General features: G+C 51.5%; 2 protein-coding genes across 7 annotated transcripts; both read right to left on the minus strand.

Moving 5' to 3' along the window:
• Window positions 1-708: 708 nt before the first annotated feature.
• On the minus strand, window positions 709-8,555 carry TMEM184A (transmembrane protein 184A). 4 transcript variants are annotated; one of them, XM_057379847.1, is made up of 9 exons: window positions 8,475-8,555; window positions 5,142-5,366; window positions 4,351-4,516; window positions 3,459-3,549; window positions 3,297-3,372; window positions 2,674-2,765; window positions 2,139-2,308; window positions 1,843-2,040; window positions 709-1,414 (listed from the first exon to the last, which is right to left on the minus strand). In XM_057379847.1, exons 2-9 carry the CDS (start codon window positions 5,364-5,366, stop codon window positions 1,164-1,166), a joined length of 1,269 nt encoding a protein of 422 aa, XP_057235830.1. In that variant the 5' UTR covers window positions 8,475-8,555; the 3' UTR covers window positions 709-1,163. The 4 variants fall into 4 exon arrangements, with proteins under 4 accessions (XP_057235830.1, XP_057235828.1, XP_057235827.1 ...); XM_057379845.1 differs by lacking the exon at window positions 8,475-8,555 and adding an exon at window positions 8,222-8,316; XM_057379844.1 differs by lacking the exon at window positions 8,475-8,555 and adding an exon at window positions 6,734-7,949.
• A 1,778-nt stretch (window positions 8,556-10,333) lies between these two features.
• On the minus strand, window positions 10,334-13,612 carry PSMG3 (proteasome assembly chaperone 3). Of its 3 annotated transcripts, none has more exons than XM_057379851.1 (3): window positions 13,531-13,612; window positions 12,606-12,837; window positions 10,334-10,884 (listed from the first exon to the last, which is right to left on the minus strand). In XM_057379851.1, exons 2-3 carry the CDS (start codon window positions 12,819-12,821, stop codon window positions 10,732-10,734), a joined length of 369 nt encoding a protein of 122 aa, XP_057235834.1. In that variant the 5' UTR covers window positions 12,822-12,837; window positions 13,531-13,612; the 3' UTR covers window positions 10,334-10,731. The 3 variants fall into 3 exon arrangements, with proteins under 3 accessions (XP_057235834.1, XP_057235833.1, XP_057235835.1); XM_057379850.1 differs by having other exon boundaries at window positions 13,522-13,541; XM_057379852.1 differs by lacking the exon at window positions 13,531-13,612 and adding an exon at window positions 13,412-13,460.
• Window positions 13,613-13,721: the final 109 nt, after the last annotated feature.

Genomic DNA, 13,721 nt, shown 5'->3' on the forward strand with positions numbered 1-13,721 from the left:
AACAGCCCAACCAGYGCCTAAGTAAGTTCCCAGGGATCATCTCGTTAACAGAAGAAGAGAAATTGGACTAAAAATTGGGGTAGAAAAGAGAAGTCTTAACAGAAGGATGTGCGCTCTCCATCGCTGATGGAGCATCCCTCCTTACGCGCTCTTCCCTTGCCTGTGGTCTTGCCCCAAGTGGCAGCATCCCTCAGCACCTCTCTGTCCTCAGCACCTCTCTGCCCTCACCATGGTCACCTGGGTCAGCCCCTGCTTGCCTTCCCACAGGTCAGGCAAAGCCCAGGGATGGGGAATAATGGAGGGTTAGGAGGGACAGACAGTTCCCAGTAAGTGAATTCCTACCACCACCAGTCACAGTCTGGTTCCCTAATAAAGATTCTGATAAGGAAGCTGGAATCCCTTTTAACTTCTGATCCGTTCAGAGATAAGCTGGTTTAGACATAAACAAGCACTTCTGTCACCAGCAGCTCYCAGAAATGCAGCTGCAGACCTCTGGTTAGTCCCAGTGAGGTCCTGCTGTGCTCTCGGGGGAGTTACTTGGACAGCTGCATCCACAGCTGGAGGGAGACTTACTCTTTCTCCATGGTAAAGGTCTTTTTTGCACATCTCTTTTCTGTGAGAGGCAGAGGGGGAAAGATGTAAAAATAAGGAATGACGTCTTTCAACCTTTACCGGGTTTTGAGGTGAAGTGAAGTCACCTTCCTGGGCTGGTTTTCTCCACGGAGCCCTCGGAGATCATTTTTTACTCAAATTGGGAGAAACTAGAGCAGAACTGTGCTGAGAAAAGCATTTCWCTCAGGCCTCAGCACTGCTTGGAGATAAGAGGAGGGCAAGGGCGGCTGGTCTGTCCTGCACCCCAGCTGCCCTCCCTGCCTGGCATCCCCCAGCATTGGCACAGGGCTGGCAGAGAGACACCAGCAGTGGGGCAGCAAAGCCCAGGCTGCAGCACAGGGTGCAATGCAGCTTCATCCATGCCAGCAGAAGCTGGCACTATTTTGATTGACCCTTTCCTGGGTTATTGCATCTTCCCTTTGAGACTGACTTTTTGGGTAGAGTTCTTGGCTTCTCAGTACTCTGATTAGCCCAGGCTGTCTCAGCCTCAAGACACCTCCCCTTTGCAAGGCTTAAAACCTCTCCAGTGTCAGCATCTCTTCTGATAGCTCCTACAGTTCCTCATCTGACAGGATTAGCATTCTCTTTTCAATGTTTTTGCTCTTCCTGCTGCTCTGTCCATCCATCTTRGAGGCCACGTGCCCATTTTCCCCCGCTGCCTTGCCCTCTGCCTCCTGCATYGCCTGCTGGGTGTAGTGCTGGTACGTGGGTGAGAAGTTGTGGATGGCATCCTGCACGATGTCCTGGGGGCTGATGGTCTCCTTCAGCCCACTCGAGATGCTCTGCATYGGGGCGAGGTTTGCTGCAAAACAGGGAGAGCAGGRRGGTGRTGGGACGGCAGAAAATCAATGAGTSCAAGCAATCCAAGACATTTTTTCTTAGAAATTCAGGACCAGGGGCTCATTGTGGGCCACATTCAGCTTGCRGTTCCAAGGAGGAGGAAGGCAAGCCCAGCTTCGTGTTCCAAAGAGGATGGAGCCTCTCCAACAGCATGTGGGTAATACCACAATCCCCTAATGCTGCCCATCCACACCAAGGCTTCTCCTCCTGCCCACCTGCTATAGCTTGAGGGTGTCATGAGGGAACAGGGAGAGGGAATGCACRGAGCACAGGATGAAGAAATTTCTCTTGTAGCCTTTAGCATCCCATTGGTAATGGGATGCTAATAAAATAAGGGAGGTTTCCTCTTTTCTTAGTCACTGAAGAAAGGAAGAAGTGAGGAAGAGTTACCTGTTGAGTTTTCTTTCTTCTCCCTGTACACCTGGCAGCTGAAGGCGTAGCGCAGGGCAATGGAAGCAAAGAACATTTCAATGCAGATGATGAAGTTCTGGTAGCCAGCAGCCACTGTCCCAGCTCCCACCTCCTTCCCATCGATGATCTGAACTTCGGGGATCACCCCACATTTCTCCAGGATTGCCAGCAGTGTCCCTGTGCAGGGGAAGGGAGGAGGATTAGTTCTTCTCCTGCACCCTGAGCCAGGTGGGGCTGTGGGAGGAGAAGCACTGGGTGTCCGTGGTAGGACCCACCTTGCCAGAAGGAGAGGAAGATGACGGCYTTGATGGTGATGAACTTGAGAACTGGCTCAAACGGGCGCAGCAGGTCCATGGTGGCGAAGTAGAAGAGGAAGAGGGCRTAAAGGGCCAGGCTGACAGAGAAGTTGTAGATGATGGTGATGTAGAGGTATCCACTGTGGACACTGAGGAGAAAGAGAGAGGGGGATGCTGCACTGGGCTRGGGGAGCAAAGCAAGTGCAACTGGGGGTAAAGAGGGATCAAATGGGGAATGAGAGGGTGCTTAGCTTTGCTGTGGGGGAGAACACAGCGCAGGAGGGGGAGGAGAGCAGAGGTAGCAGCTTTTCCTCTGTTGGTGGGATCTCTTTATTAGAGCTCACAGGAGTTCTGTCCCTTTATTTTTTGGGGGCAGTGAGTCTCTGTTCCCTGGTGCTCACACTCCTCACTATGCATGCAGCAGCTTCCTGGGGAGACTGGCAGGACACCCTGGTGATGGAGCAGGGATCCATCTCTCCTTTTCACCCTCCCCAGCCTGCCCCAGCATCCTCACTTGAAGTCTCCGTCGTGGTACTTGCCGAACGCCTGCAGGATGATGGTGACGATCGCCATGAGGGGTTTCACAATGCAGAACTGCAGCGTGGCCTGCACAGGGGGAGGATGTGATGTAACAAAGGCAGCAGGGACACCCCACTGCCCACATGCCACCCCTCTGCTCCTGGACAGACACGCAGTGCTGAGGGGTGAAATATGAACCAGCACAAGGAGGGAGGGGGGGCTTCCAGAAGGCAGCTCCTGAAAGGCAGTGTAGCCACTCCAAGGTAGGGGGTGGGTGGCTTGGGGACAGCATTCAGCCCACGGTGCAGTGCTGGAGAGTGACAGAGCTTCCAGGCTAACCTGGGACTGGACGGAGATGGCAATCTGAGCTCTGCAGTGGGAGGAGACCCTGACTCAGCAGTGAGTCACAGGCAAGGACAGCGAGGAGCAGCTCTGCTGCTGGCCAGGTGCCGGCGAGCTGGTGACCTGCCTCCCTCAGAGGAGAAAAACTCCAAACCCAGCAATCTTAGGAGAGGGATGAAGCAGAGCCCCCTTGGCAGGGCAGTGGGGAAGGGACCTGCCACCCAGAGATCCCTCATCTGAGCCGAATTGAGTGGATATTCCCCCCTGGGTACCCACCTGCTTGCAGAAGCGCAGGAACCCGATGGAGTAGGACATACCCTGAAGGCAGCAGGTCCCGTAAAAGCAGCTGGACCTGGAGGCAGAAAGCCAGGGTTGCCATTGGGGGTGCTGGATGGGGAAACTGGGGGGAGGAGAAGCTTGTAGGATGCTGGCACTTACGCAATGGGCTTCCCTCGGATCTCTGTCATGATGGTGCTCTCCCCTCCGAGGTACTCAAAGCACAGGCTCAGGAAGCTGTAAATCACAAAAGCTGCCAAGGCAAGGGCACACATGATCAGCAGGACTGATGGAAGTCCAGGAGGGGATTTTCATCTCACATTCCTTCCTGCTCAGGTGTTTTCCTCATCCAGCCTGGCACTGCATCAAGATTTGGGATCCTGGTGGGCGGGAGCCCAGTGAGAGGAACAGCAGGTCAAATCCATCTGACTTCCAAGTGGAGTCAGACACATTGCAGTATGTGCACAGAGTTCATTRCAGACACAGCAGCTCCTCTGGGCACACACAGTCCATCCAGGGACCATCTGTATGGAAGGACCTCAGAATTGCCAAGGGGCAGCACAAATGGCTGGTGGCCAGCAAGGAGCAGGTCCTGAACAGTTTTTTTAGGCATCCCCACCACTTTTCATATACTCTGAACCTGAAGTAATACAAGTGCCCACACAATTTAGTTCCCAGGGAAGAGAAGAACAGGATAGAAAAACAGCCTTAATCCTGACAAGCTTCCCTTGCATTTCAAAAGAYCCCAACTCCCCAATTTCTTGGGTACATTTGCATTATGTTTTAGAGAAGCTGCACTTACTACCCCACAGGCAGCCAGAAAACCTTTCCCCAGGACTGTGGTGCTGGGGTCCCTGTGAGCCTGTGTCTGAAAGGCACCAGCTYGTGTTTGTGGGGAGAAAGAAGGGGAAAACTTCTGCACAGAGAAAAGGAGGGTGGAAAATGAAAGCAATGGAGATTTGCCCCTTCACAATCCAAGACGCTCCAGAGTCAGCTCAGCAGGGTGAGAGCCTCGCTGCATCCATCCTTCCTGCTGAGCAGATGCTGTGCTCACCTTCGTAGCAGTCACGCACCGAGTCGAAGTACACATAGTACTGGTGGCTGCCGAGGAGGAGGAGGCTGAGCCACGAGTCGAAGGCGTAGACGGGCACGATGAAGAGGATGCGGATGATGTAGCGCTGCTCCTTGGGGATGGTGTAATTCCTCAGGTGTGTGTAGATCTGCAAAGTGCCCAGCATGCAGTGTTGTGGCTACCAGAGGTACCCCCAAACCCACAGGGGTGCTGTGTTAACCCTTTCCCTGGGGGTGAGAGCTCTGCCAGCTTCCACCATAGACCACAGCAGTGAACAGACACCAGACAGGCTCCATCCCAGTCCCCAGGTCAATCCCTTGCATGAAGACATATGGAAATCAGGTTCCTTCGCTGGGCTGTGTGAGGAATGTGCCCTCCCCTGTGCAGCTCCATCCCAGAGCTGCCTTCAGCAGTACAGATCTGCACAGACCCCCAAAACACAGCCCCCCTAGCCCACTGCGGGGCCAAGGCTCAAGGCAGCTGGTGCTGTGCACCCCAAAACACCCCAAACACCCCGCTGGGTGTTGCCTGTGGGCAGTGCCAATGCCCTGCAGCCTCTCCTGCCTCTGGCAACCACCTGGCRAGAGCGTGGGCAAAGTCCATCCCTAGCAGCTGCCAGCACCAGGCCCCTGAGAGCGGGGATATCTCCTCTGGGCAGCAACAGGAAAAATATTATCCAGAGCTGAGTGATTTACAATGGACTTGGGGGTAACCAATAGTTTTTCTCTCATATCAACCCCTGTGCTGAGCCCCATGTCCACTACAGCCCATACCTGGTGGAAGGTGACGATGAGTGCTGACCACACGAAGATKCCAGAGATGACATGTGCTGCTGTTGTGGTCAGGAAAAGCTGCTGGCCATCCTGGGAGTCGTTGTGGGCAGCAGTAAGTAGGGCAGAAGCTGAGAATGGAGRGGCTGAGGCCAGCCTGGCCACTGTGCCAGGCCCTGGCGTGCCAGGTGCCATGGGAGAGGGCACAGTGTGTGTGGCATTACTCATCTGCAGGGAGGGAGAGAGAAGGGGAGTGGTGGTGCAGGAAGGCAGGAGCGAGGTAAGCTGGTGACAGGGAAGGTCCCAGCAGATTTCCCAGCCCATGCATGAACCTCCTCCACAGGGTTTTTCCAGGGTGTCCCTCACCCAAATCAACCCATTTGCCATGGTCAGGTCTGCTTCTCCCAGCACGAAATACAAATGTTCTTCAAAAGCAGACCCTCCCCTGAGGYGGTCTATACAGTTCCCATGTCTCCCAAAATACTTCTTCCCTTCCTTGCTCCTTGCTTTCTCAGGAATCACTCCTGCTTGAAAAGGAATGATCTGTGTGTATTTGTGCCCATGTGAGTTCACACTTGTGGCTCAAGACCCTTTCCTATCAGAAACTTAAGGGTTAAAGCTACAATAATAACAAGTCCCTTAACAACAAGCCATCAGGACACTTGTGTCCTCTCCCTTGGGAGCTCAGCAAACACCAGGTCCCCCCCAGTTTGTCTCCTTTGATCATGTATGGCCTGCTGGGGGCAAAACCTGAGGCTGCCTAAGAAACCAGACATTTGGTGTCACCCAGGTTCTTCACCCAGCTATTYTGGGATTGTGGGGGTGTCAGTGTGCCAGTAGTGCCAACCCCAAGAGCTGAAGGGCAGCCAGCAGTCCTTCCTGCACCCAAATTAAGCAGCAGGCAGGAAAGCCTGCCATGCCAGAGGCAGAGCTGCTGTCCTTTGGGGTTGCTGGAGTGCTATGGCATCTGCCTGTCCCCCTCGAAGCCTCAAGGCACTGAGCATTCCTGGTGCAGAGGGTGGCTGGGCACACGAACACCGTGTACCCTGCGGCTCCAGACAGCGAGGACCAACCTAATAATAAGCAATTATTTATAGGGCAGCTTCATATCTCAAGGCCAACAGATGCATAAACTGCCATGTTCGGGTTCTCTTTCTGCTAATCTATGGAAAGCTGCTTTTCCCCAAGTATCACAGTAGTGGTTTAAAAAAACCAACAACCTGCAAGCTGAACTCTAACAACGTAGATGCTTCTCAGTGCATTGTTAATAAACAAATATTTTAGCTGCTGTGTAACTATCACCTGAGGTAAAACTGTAAGCATGAACTGGAGAGAAGCACGAAACTATCTGCCATAGATAAAGAGTGCTAGGGAATGACCTCGGTCCAATTAAACACTGAAAACAAACCGAAGCAAGAGCTCACCCTGCGGCTCCCTGTTGTGCCCTCTCACCGAACCCCAACCTCACAGGAGAGGAARCTCATCTGGTGTCAGATCAACAGCCCTAAAAATACCTTTCCCCGGCTCCGCCCGGCAGGATGGCCTGTAAGCGGAGCCAGCAGCTGGCACGGCGCCAGGAGCTCAGCCCGGAGTACCTGCACCGCCCGCGGGCAGCGGAGCCGGAGCGCTGCGGGGACCGGGGGCCGATGGTGGTACAGCGCTGAGCCGCCTTCTTCCTCCCCACACCGTCCTGTGGCCCTGCCCGGACAGCAGCGAGAACGATCCCGGGAAAGCCGGGGCGGGATCTGGTCTTTGGACAGACCTCGATGCTGCCAGACCTGTCTTGTAAACATTAACAGGAGGACGGAGATAGCTCCTGGCACAGGGCGGGAGAGGAGAGCCCGGCTGTTCCCCGATAACTCCTCACTTTTTCTGGGGCTATACGGCTGCATTTGGCCAGGCTTTCCYTCTGCCAGAGAATCATGACAGAGCAGAATGAAAGTTCCCTCTTTCTAGCTGTGTTTTTTTCAGTCACTTTTCTAGTAATCCAGCTCACTCCTCAACACATGGCAGAGAGCTGTGCTCTTCACTAGACCCATTTATTGTGTTTTCARCCCAGTGCTGTGCCGCAGATGCTTGGCCCAAGACATCCCATCTTCTGTTAACTTTCCCAGCCATCGCGGTGCGAGCGCAGTGGCACCGACAGCCAGTCCTGGCAGCCTCCCCGACATTGTCACACTCTGAACGTGGCAGAGCAAGTCATTAAAAGCAAAAGCCTCGGTGCCGCTCGGAGACAGAGCTCCCAGCTCCAGAGGTAATTAGATCCCGGCCGTGCAAGGTAGTCAGGCTATTCAATGCAGTTCGAGAGCCATTTGCTTCCAAAACAAAGGCAGCAAGGAGACACCGGGAATAATAGCAGCTGCAAAATTCAGCTCCTCGATGGGACCGAGCCATATCCAATCTGTTTTCAGACACCTTGCAGATACCTGCCTTACAGTGTCTACCTGTTACACTCACTCCCTGGGATATTAGAGATGCTGAGTGAGAACWGAGAAGACAAACTGAGCAGTGAAACTTGTGTTCAGGCAGGCCACCTGCAAACGGGGATTTTCACCTTGCCAGGGATTCTGCTCTGTCTCCAGGCTGTCAGAGCTCTGACTCCCAGCTCACATCCCCTCCCTGTGTTCTGAAGGACATGGGACAAATCCCCATTTCAGCAGCAGCCCCCTGTGGGGTGGAGCAAGTCAGCAGGGAAAAGTAAGCCTTTACAAAAACCCCCAGAAGTGCCTCCCAAATCCTTGACCCACATTCCGGGGAGGGGACCATCCAGGCTTAGCCCCACCAGCGCAGGAGACACGCCTTTCAGAAAAAGCCAGGACACTCGGGTTATTTACCGGACCAGCCTCTCCACACCACCAYCAGGCCACTCAGGAGGAAGGACCTACAGCACACAAATCGAGGCAGGGCATCATCGAACCCTCCTTGAAGCCCGTCTGGAGGAGGGGATGACGCAGGCACAGGGCTCTCAGAGGAGGCTCTGCCCTCCCAGCAGCTCCTACAGGTGCTCAGAACCAACAGCTGGCTCAACCCCTGACCTGTGGGGCTTCTCCCGGCTCCTGTGCACCCCCCAAGGCCCCACTCACCCTTTGGGGCTCCTCCGGGAGCGAGTCTGGCTGCCGTGCCCCTGCCTCTGCATCCCCCGTGCCCTCCTCCACCTGCACCCGCTGGAGACTCCTCCTCCGGACACATTCCCAGCCCTGCCCGCCTGCTGGCCGCGGTCCCTGCCAGTGTCCCAATTACCCTCGCTGTTCCCCGGTTCCCACCAGCACCYCTCTGTCCCTGCCAGCCCYCCAGCAGCCCTTKCTGTGCCCCGGGCCCCGCCGGTGCCCCTCTTACCTTCCCAGCACTGCGTCGCTGTGCCGGTTCACCCTGCCAGCCCTCCCTGCGCCCCGGGCCCCGCGGGAGCTGGAGCAGCAGGTCGGGCTTTGTCTCCCGCAGRAAAGCTACCCAACTTACCTTTCCAGTCCGCCGCGCTCGGCACCCACGCCCGCAAAGCAAACAGATGAAGAGCCGCGGTGCAGCCCGACGCCGCTGCCCCCCACCCAGCACGCGTCCTGCGGCCAAGAGCTCTGCTTGGGTGGCAGAGGCAGCTTTCCCTGCAATTGGGAATCGAGCCGTACCTGGAGGAGAGAAAGGAAGGCAGCTGGTGGCACCTTGTGCCTGTTGTTTGGTCAGGCCTTCCCCTGGGTTTACTGTAGAGTAGAGAGGACCAAAGTCGAAGGACCAATTGCTCGTACTTTAATATATCACACATGCAGACAGAAAGGTAAAACTGTCCTGGCTCCAAGCATCAAATCAGAGAGGTTTCCACATCTTTTCCTCACCCATTATCCTGTAAGTCTGTCTCAGCTCCAAACATCAAATCAGAGAGGTTTCCACATCTTTTCCTCACCCATCACCCTGTGCAGAGCTTGTTGCACATACACAGCTAGGAAATGAAGGTGCTTCATTTGTGCCTGGCTTTTAGGTAAGTAACACTCAGGTGTCTGGGGCACACACTGGTATGATGCTGTATCACCACAGTGGAAGATGCAATTTCCATTCATTTTGCTAAATCATGTATTCTAATATATTCATTTTGCTGATTTCCACAAGCTGCTGGAGCCATGGACACAGTAAGAGCACCAGGATTTGGGATATACACTGAATTTGGTATGTCAGGAAAGAATCCCTACTAGCAAACCAAAGATTGACAATAACTAATTCCACATGCCTCTCTCAGCCTTCCTAGACAAAAAAAAGGGAAATGTAAAAGAGGAAAATTTMTAGTTCTGACAGATGCGAATCTTTGATTCTTGGAAGCACAGTTTGGARAATTATTTTTAGATGAAGCTTCTTGTCAAGGGCAGCTGGAAGTGTTTGAATGTATTTTTTAAAAAAAGTTTCATTTCTCATAATCCCTTAAATGCTGTAAATAACCCTCACTTCAGAGAAAAGAGTCCTTTCGAAATCCATTTTCTGCTTTTCTACTTCTAGGGGATTTTTTAGCAACAGAAATGACCCAGCAGCTGGATCACCATGGGGCAGGCACAGGCTCTGTGCTGATTGTGCTGTACCAACTGGGCTTAGCACAGCTCCTCCCTGCCCAGAATCCAAGACCTGGCCTCCATCTGTGCTGTCAAGTTMGTAAGTGACAAAAGTGTGTTAACAGCTCATTTTAAAATTTACCACTTGTTGTTGTTTATTACAAGAGGTAAAAACAAACATGCTTTCCAAGCAAAAGGCAAAAGTTTGGCTATTAAGGTTTGCATCAGCTCATACAACTACATCTGACACTTTGTCAATGACTTGGCAGAAACAATCCCTTAAACCCTCTGTCCCCCCATGTCTCCTAAGAGATGCACATTGCAGGTGATCAACACGTGGTTCTGTCTCTCTGATGTGCTGCTACCATGTAATCCATTGGCAGAGGTTATCTTCTCATCACTATTTTGGGTTCCTGTCTTCCACCCTGACATCAGCTTTCATGAAATTTGCAAAGCATAATTATCCGCCTCTCTTTAAATCAGAGTGAAAGTAGAAAATTAATTTAGAGCACATCCAGAAAGGGCTGGACATAAGGACAAATGCATCCAGGACTCATTTTCTTAAAAAAGGCAAGAAAATCTTTCCCATTATACAATTGTTGATTTTTWACCAAGGCTTGTATTTCAGTTGAAGTGATTCTCACAGAACAAAAAAGAAAACAGGTAAAATTAGATTTGACAATGTTTCTTTTATTCCCTCTGCACTGGGTGTTCCTCCTGTGTGGTACAGCACAGCTACAGAGCTTGGCATCCACTGCTCYTCAGGACACACGTGCAGAGCTGAGCCCTTTACCAAATAAATGACCCACCCAATGTGATAAAAGTAACACTTCTCTTTTATGTTGAGACAATTGCTCTCGTCTCACCACKGTCTATATGGACTTGCAAACCTGTCCCAGTAACAAAACCCACACATGTTCTACACAGTAGAGAAAAATTCATTMAATTCCTCAGTACGTCCAAAACCACCACAAAGACATTCCACAGTTTTCATTTCTAGTCCTTTTAAATAGGTGGTGATGAGTCATGGACTCAAGATCATTTCCTTGAATCCAGATGGCACAACTTCACCATACTTGGCAACTTCGGATCACTTCTCGTAGAGCCTGTATTCCTTCCACTGTCTTGTCCTTCAAAGCCATGGCGAGGAGAACAGGTTTGTTCCCAGCTTCCTGCGACACAAATGCCACCAAGTTTTTKGCACAAACATGGACGAGGGGCTGAAAAGCAAAAGGATACAGATGTACACTCCTGCAGATGGGAGAGTCCTCCCATGCAAGTTAGGAGAGGAAGAGTCCTGGAAGGACGTGGAGAAGCTGTTGATTCTGGACTTGGAGAGAACTTGAAGTTTGCTGAGTGGGTCCAAGATGGTGAGCAAAGCCAAGCCATGGGACAGGGAACTTTAGAAAAATGTTTTCACAACCAGCTTAAAAGAGTTTGGTCCCAAACCAGCCACCCACACCACCCTGAAACAAATTTATTAGAACTGCACTTGAATTGAGTTTAGCATTGTCTAGAAAACTTGGAAACTCAGTATGGAGAATCTTTCCTTCTACTAATCCTCCCACCTAAACTATGGCACCAGGATTAAATTATAGGAAATGCTGTGGATCAAAATGCCTTCATTTCCTTCATAGCCAGGCTTCTAAAGAAGTTTGCAAGTAGTTTTTTTTTTTTTTATTAAAAACTTGTTACAAAAAGAGGGGATGTTCCACTGACAAGCTCTGGAAAAAAGGTGTTATTTTTGCAATTCCTAGAGACCCCAAAGGGTTATATACACTGTTTTTGTATGCCTGGTGTAACAAGATATGTTGCTTTTTATTTTAACAGCATCATGAAAACCAGAAATAAGTAATGAGGCTGAAGGAGGCAAGAAGAGGAATATACCCTTTCTTATGAAGTTTCTTTAACAAGMATAGATTAGAATAGCATTGACTATTTCACTCGGAAGGAACCTACAATGACATCTAGTCCAGCTGCCTGACCAACTCAGAACTGACCAGGTTTAAAGATTTTTCAGGGCATTGTCCAAATGGCCTTTAAATACTGAAGTTTCTTGAAGTTTAGATTGGTTAATTTAGTTAAAATTATTTAAAAATAGAATGTAACAAAGCAAACGTAGCACTTCCCCATTTCCAAATAAAACACAAAATCAGCTTGGGGGTGGAGGTGATCAGACTTAGCAGATACCACAGCAGAGAAAGCAAAATATCTCCCATCCAGAAGGGGAAGGCTATTGCTCAAGAGAAAGAACTCCACAAGGGGAAGTCATGGATAGAATCAGGAACTTGTGTTGCTACAGCTTTTCTAGTTAAAGCTAGCAAGTAATATTTGATAGCTTCAACCTAATGGAAAGCCTCATAATCTTCTAGCTCTGTAACTCTCTGTTTTAATGCTTGACCAGTTGATGTTTTGCGAAACACATTTTCTTCTGCTTTCCAGCTTTGTGAAATGGTSGATAAAAACTCATTTTGTTGAAGCAAAACAAATTTATCAAGGGAAGGTGCTGGCAGGCACACATTGGAGTGGGCAACTAAAGTCCATTTTATGGGGCTGGCAAAGATTGGGCAGGATGGGGGTGGGAAAACTGACCTGAAAAGGAAAACAAACTCGCAGGAACAGAAACCCAAAAAGGTTATCAGTGGCTGCATATTTAATCTCGCAACCTTTAAATCAACAGAGCTTTATCAAACTTTCCATAAACACGCAGAAGCAATCCATATCCTGTAGGACACAGAGTAACAGATCCCCAAACCACTCACGGCTAGTTAAACTTTTATGTCAAAGAGCAGACGAGCACACATACTTTTCTGATGAGCCCCTCTTTCCTCATTTTAAAATTAATCTTATCACTGTTCAAACACTGCTCAACTGCTGTGATTCATCAACTGCCTGGCAGCTTGCACAGCCCCACCTACTCCATTTCCCCCTTCGCTCTCACCTCATCCTTGCCCAGCAGCACCTTGGTGGTGAGCGAGGGCCTGCCCACGTTGTCGCCGACGGTGTTGGGGTCCAGGTAGACGATGGTGCCCATCTTTCCGTACTGTGTGACCACCACCAGCACCGAGTTGGAGAATGCCGTGCACACCACCTCCGTCGGGACCCCGTGCACCACCTCCTCCCGCTGCTTGGACGTCACGATGGGACTCGCCTCCATCGCTTCCGAAAAAGAACTAAACGACGACAGCAAAACAATATTAGGTTCAAAACATGCTCTACGGGCTGCAAAAAGGCCGAATCGTTCCCACAGTTTGAAATACGCGGGCTTAAGCTGATTTCAGCGCACAGAAGCAGCCGGAGGTGGGTGTCCGGGACTCGCCTCCATCGCTTCCAAAAAAGAACTAAACGACGACAGCAAAACAGTATTAGCTTAAAAACATGCTCTACGGGCTACAAAAAGGCCGAATCATTCCCACAGTTTGAAATACGCGGGGTTAAGTTGATTTCAGCGCATAGAAGGAGCCGGAGGTGGGTGTCCGGGACTCGCCTCCATCGCTTACAAAAAAGAACTAAACGACGACAGCAGAACAATATTAGGTTCAAAACATGCTCTACGGGCTACAAAAAGGCCGAATCATTCCCACAGTTTGAAATACGCGGGGTTAAGTTGATTTCAGCGCACAGAAGCATCCGGAGGTGGGTGTCCAGACCAGCGATGCACACCCGCACCCCGCAGCGATGGCATCACTGCCCCTCCATGGCCCCGCTGCCCCTGACAGAATCCCCGCTAACGAGGGTGACTGGTACCGAGGAAGAGACCCCGAGCCCCGCTTTCTATCCCGGCTCCACCAGGTTTTTTTCGTGAGGGAGACAGAATGGAGACACCCACCCCCGTCCCGCCAGGCCGCGGCCCTCACCGCCCCTACCCTTGCCGGCCCCGCCGCGCCGCCGCTCTCCGCCCAGACCCGCCCCGCCGTGGCGGAAACAGCGCCTTTCTTTTCCTTTCCTTTCCCTTCCCTTCCTCTGTSCCTCCCGCAGCCGGCGGGGGGCGATGGCGCRGAGGAGCTGCCGCCCTCACGGCCTGTCCCCTCCTCTTCCCTCAGCGCCGCCGCCATTA

This window comes from Malurus melanocephalus, unplaced genomic scaffold (genome assembly GCF_030028575.1).
Source record: "Malurus melanocephalus ecotype Western Australia unplaced genomic scaffold, MMel_1.1 scaffold_425, whole genome shotgun sequence".
NCBI classification, from domain to species: Eukaryota; Metazoa; Chordata; class Aves; order Passeriformes; family Maluridae; genus Malurus; species Malurus melanocephalus.